Source organism: Mustela nigripes, chromosome 3, assembly GCF_022355385.1.
Source record: "Mustela nigripes isolate SB6536 chromosome 3, MUSNIG.SB6536, whole genome shotgun sequence".
Taxonomy (NCBI): Eukaryota; Metazoa; Chordata; class Mammalia; order Carnivora; family Mustelidae; genus Mustela; species Mustela nigripes.
The window spans coordinates 115,920,730-115,925,742 of NC_081559.1; the positions used below are offsets into that span (position 1 = coordinate 115,920,730).

A 5,013-nucleotide genomic window follows, 5' to 3' on the forward strand; every position below is an offset into this window, starting at 1 on the left:
TGCACCAGGCACATCACACCTTCCTGGAGGGTAATCTGGCAACATGTGCTAGAAACCTCAAAGCTGGACCTCTAACCCAACTTTCACTTTTAAAAACTTGTCCTCATTAAGCAAGCAATAATGAACATGAGAAGATTTATCTACAAGGACAGTTCACTTGGGAATTATTTGTAAAAAAAATGTGGAACAACTGAAATTTCAATGACAGGGAAGTGCTTTAATAAGGTCTGTTGTGATGGAAGGCCAGGTAGCCATTATAAGTCAGGCTGCAGACAGATATTAATCTGAGAAAGTGCCATGAGATAGTGGTCCATAAAAAAAGCAGCTTAAGTATACTCTGTGCAAAAATACAGCTATACTTACAAATGCTTTAAGAAAGTCTGAAAGGATCTACACCGGAATATTGATGGATATTTACATTTTAGTTTTTAATTTCCTAAACTTTTGAGTCTTCAGTGAACTTCTGTTACTTTGTAATCAGAAAAATATAAATTTTAAAAATTAAAAGCATTGTGTTTCACTATTTATACTTACTCAAGGTAGAAAAATTGTGTCAAACCCCATCTACATATCTACATAAGACTCTAAAATTTTAAGAAAATAGTAAAACACTTTTTATTTCATGGAATCATTTATTAGATTTATTTGTAACAATCCATTTTTTTTTAAATACAAGGTGTACTTTTGCTTAAACTTGACACATATATAGTAACAAAAGGGATTTAAGGTCCCAAATAGTCTCTGAATGTTTATATATGGACAGAGGACTATGTGCATAATACTTCTCTTAGCTGCCTGCATGCATTTAAGAAAGAGGTAAACAGTAGCTCTAGGAAACCAAGTAGCTCCCATCTTTCTCATGTTGCATCAAACGCCTACAGGCACTGCTGGATGGAGGAAACAGTTCTGTCTTCAGGACTTCATTGCTGATGGGACGTGATGTGATGTGTTTCCTGTTAAGGGGTACCCGAGGGGATTCCAAGAGGTTAGGGGTGACACCGAGGTGCACCCAGCCAGGGCGATGGGGACAAAGGGTGGGGCTGAGGTGGAGAGAGACAGGAAGCTGGGGAAGACAGGGGGTTGTGAAGGCAACTGCAATGGGGTGGAGAGCATTGGAGTGACTCCATAGACTGAAAACTGTGGCCACATAATCCATTATTTACAAAAACAGCACTTTCTTTCACCTCTGATCAGCAAGAATTTGGATTTATCTGGTAACATTTTGTCCTTTTCTATCCATAATGTTTACTGGGGACCCATTCTGTGCAGAGGACTCTGCTAATTGCTGTGGCAGACATAATGATGTGTGTAGGGATCTCTGCCCTTCAGATGCTTACTGTCTATGCATATTATTCGGGCAAAATCCCAACCAATAGTATGCATTATATTGAGGTAGGTATATATTGCTTTCAGCTCTCTGAATGTCCCTCAATGCCTAGCAGACAGGTATTTATGTGCTAAATGTCACTGTTATTATTTTTTACTTTTTTTTTAAAGATTTTATTTATTTGACAGAGAGAGAGATCACAAGTAGGCAGAGAGAGGCAGAGAGAGGAAGGGAAGCAGGCTCCCTGCCTAGCAGAGCGCCCGATGTGGGGCTTGATCCCAGGGTCCTGGGATCAAGCCCCAAGCTGAAGGCAGAGGCTTTAACCTACTGAGCCACCCAGGTTCTCCACTGTTATTATTTTTTAAATGCTGTCTTCATTATTTACTGTTCCAAAGGAAATTCAATAGTTTCACTGACTTTTAAATGTATAGCCAGCATTTTTCTGACATCAAGAATATTTGCCTCAATAGTTTGTGATTATGTAATCTCTACTCATTTCATTAATACAAGTGTTTTATGGTAGTTATAAGCTTCAACAAATAGTCTATGTGATAAAATATGTGGCAATGTGAACTTGTCTTGCCAAACCCAATACTTAATAAAGGACTTCCTGTCTTCCATTTATTTCACTTGCATCTTGCACCATAGTTAAATGGTACATGTTGGTGAGTCCCATTCCCCACTGCAAGCACAAAATTCGACACCATCTTTCTGAGCTAAGTGGAAAAAATAAACAACATGCATGCACCTCTTTTTTTACTCACTTGAGACAACACTTTTAGGTATTCATATATCATTGAATTCACTTGGATCTTTGAATACTTGAGCTTCAAATTCCATATGACTCTGTAAAAAATGTGCTCAAATTAGTAAAGACTTCCAAAAAAGGTAAGAAAAACAAAGTGTTCTGTATGTTTCCTTTATGTATGAAGAGCCACAAGTTAACTGAAGAAGAGTGGGGACCAAGAACCTGTGACACTCATACATTGTACACTCACAGGTACAGTGCTATGTTCCAACATGACACTTGGTCTGGGGCCACAAAGATGAGAAAGGCACATGACACAGCTCTCTAGGAGATTCCAGCCTAGTGACTGGATGGCCAGAAATTGAGTTTAATTCACTGAAGGAAGGGTGTAACAGGGTAAGCACACCAGGGCTCTGGAGTCCAGGAGGCCACGTGATGTCACAGCCAGGCTACTGCTGGAGTGGAGGTGCTTCCTGGAGTCAAGAAGCTGCACTGAGAGCTGGGGTAGGGAAAGGATGTAATACAGCAAGACAAGAAGACTTCACTTGGGATTTATTAACAAGGAGGCTGTGGTGACCTCAGCAAGAGCTGTTTCAGGAGTATGCTAAAGAAGCCATGGTAGTATAGGTCATAAATATAGACAATTCTCCCATGACATTTGACAGTGAAAAAGAAAGCCATTGGAGAGGAAATAGAAGTAGGTGAGGAATTAAGGTAATTTTTCTTCTTTCTTTCCTTCTTTCCTTTTCCTTTTCATTCTTTCCCATCCATGTGTTAAGACAGACAATAAGTAAATGAGTAAATATATTCTATATAATGATAAGAACTATGAAGAAGAGGCAGGCAGTGGTGAGGAGTGGAGGGAGAGGAATCGTTAAGACAGTGGATGGCACACACACACACAAAAAGACAGTGGATGGCATCTGTGCGGAGACTGAATGGAGTGAGGGTCTGAGGGATGTGAAGGGTTCTCTGTGTACTTGGTGTACACAAGGTACTCTTGTGTACTCTGTGTACTGTAGACAGAGGCTACTTTAATTGCAAAGGCACCTAGGGAGAACAGCAAAGTGGCTGGAATGGTTCTGGGGCACGACCCCGCCATTGGGAAGGTAGCAGGAGACCATGGTTGGAGAGAGAGAAGGAGGCCCACTGAATAGACTTCAGACACACTGGGGGTTTTAGGCAAGGGAGGGGCATGGCAGCTTCTGTGTTTCCAAATATACTGGATGTTGTGGAGATTAGTCAGTAGGGTCAATAGTAGAAGCAACAAAGCTAATGATCTAGGCTGGGTGACTGAGTAGCAGCTTGATTTAGGTTGGCAATCACAGACGTGTGGAAAAGAGGTTATATTCAGGGATATATTTTGAAGTAGTAGCTGAAGTAGTAGTGCTCTAAGAGGGAAATTAAGGGTAACAGGTTTCTGACTAAAACTGAGCATACAGGAGTGTCATTTATTGAGGCAGGGAAGATGGTGGGGAATTATTTTTAGGGGAAAACCAAGAGTTTACTGAGATTATCTACTGGCATGTTGAGTAGGCAGCTGGAGATTGGGAAGGTAGATAATGGTAATATATATCACATCACTCCACCAACCTAAAATCTTCTAATTAATCCTCATGAGTTTCAAGACAAAATCCAGGCTCCAAGCTCCAATGGCCTTGGCTCTTCTATGCACATCCAGCCTCAAAATCAATCTCATACCACACTGAGTGCTCTTCTAATATAGTATTTGTTTCTCTTTTTCTTCCCCATCCTCATGCATATGCCATTACTTTGCTTAGGTTGCTCTTCTATATTTTGACCTGGCTAACTATTCTGGCCTAACAACCCAGGTAAGCTTTCCTTGTCTCATCACCCATTCACCAGTGATTCCATACAGCTGGATTACATGCTCTCGACTACTGCAACCCTCTACTACACATATCTTTATGGACTTGAGCACCAGGGCATGCAGGATACTCCATGATTGGTGACTGAACTTGGACGACTTGCCTAAACTCTCTGAGCCTCAGTTTTCTCATCTATAAAATGAAGATTAATAATACTACATCCTTCATAGGATTGTTAGGGGGATTTAAGGAAGTAATATGGGGCAGTGCTTAAAACATTGCCTGACATAGATGAAGCACTGAACAAGTCATTGTTATTATAGTAATACTTATCACACTGTTGTGTAATTATTTTCACACTGTTTTTTCCTAAGAAAATATTAGTCCTTGAATGCAGACATGAAGCCTTTCATCTGTGTTTCTGAAACACATTATGCTTTAATAATTGTTTCTTACATGAATGAATGAGTTAATGAATGGGGGGAAAATACCATTAGGCTACAGCAGTATTATGAAATGAACCAGCATGTTCTTCTTCAGTTGGCTTTCTTTACTTAGAAACTATTCTCTGTGGGTGAATGTAATTCATCTGATCCTTTACTCACCAAACCAAGAAGTTCTGGGTTATTGATCCTACATTATATATTGGTCACTGTTCGATGAAAGTAATATCATTACCTTTGGATCAGGAAGACATGTTCCAAAAGCTTCTAGTAGAAGGGTCTCTTCTCTTACAGCCTGTTCATAGTCTGTGAAAGACAGCTTCCCATCATGGTCATGATCCTAGGGGATGACCGGCCATGTATCAGTCAACATGTATAATACTTATTGCAAACACAAACTGTCTTTTCATGGTCAAGTATTGATAGAAGAAAGGTGTTGGAAAAATGAGAGACTAAATATTGAAATTGAAAAGAACTTTTTTTTTTTTTTTAATTTTTTATTTTTTATAAACATATATTTTTATCCCCAGGGGTACAGGTCTGTGAATCACCAGGTTTACACACTTCACAGCACTCACCAAAGCACATACCCTCCCCAATGTCCATAATCCCACCCCCTTCTCCCAAACCCCCTCCCCCAGGCAACCCTCAGTTTGTTTTGTGAGA

General features: G+C 40.0%; 1 protein-coding gene across 1 annotated transcript in view; it reads right to left on the minus strand.

Annotated features, from left to right (window-relative positions):
* Positions 1-630: 630 nt before the first annotated feature.
* Positions 631-5,013, minus strand: part of CLXN (calaxin) — a 15,477-nt gene continuing 11,094 nt past the window's right edge. Inside the window, exons 5-7 of the mRNA XM_059392844.1 lie at positions 4,583-4,687; positions 2,092-2,173; positions 631-953 (exon numbers count right to left, since the gene is read on the minus strand). Coding sequence (XP_059248827.1) covers positions 2,114-2,173; positions 4,583-4,687 — 165 coding nt within the window. The 3' untranslated portion in view covers positions 631-953; positions 2,092-2,113. The remainder of the gene's footprint in view (positions 954-2,091; positions 2,174-4,582; positions 4,688-5,013) is intronic.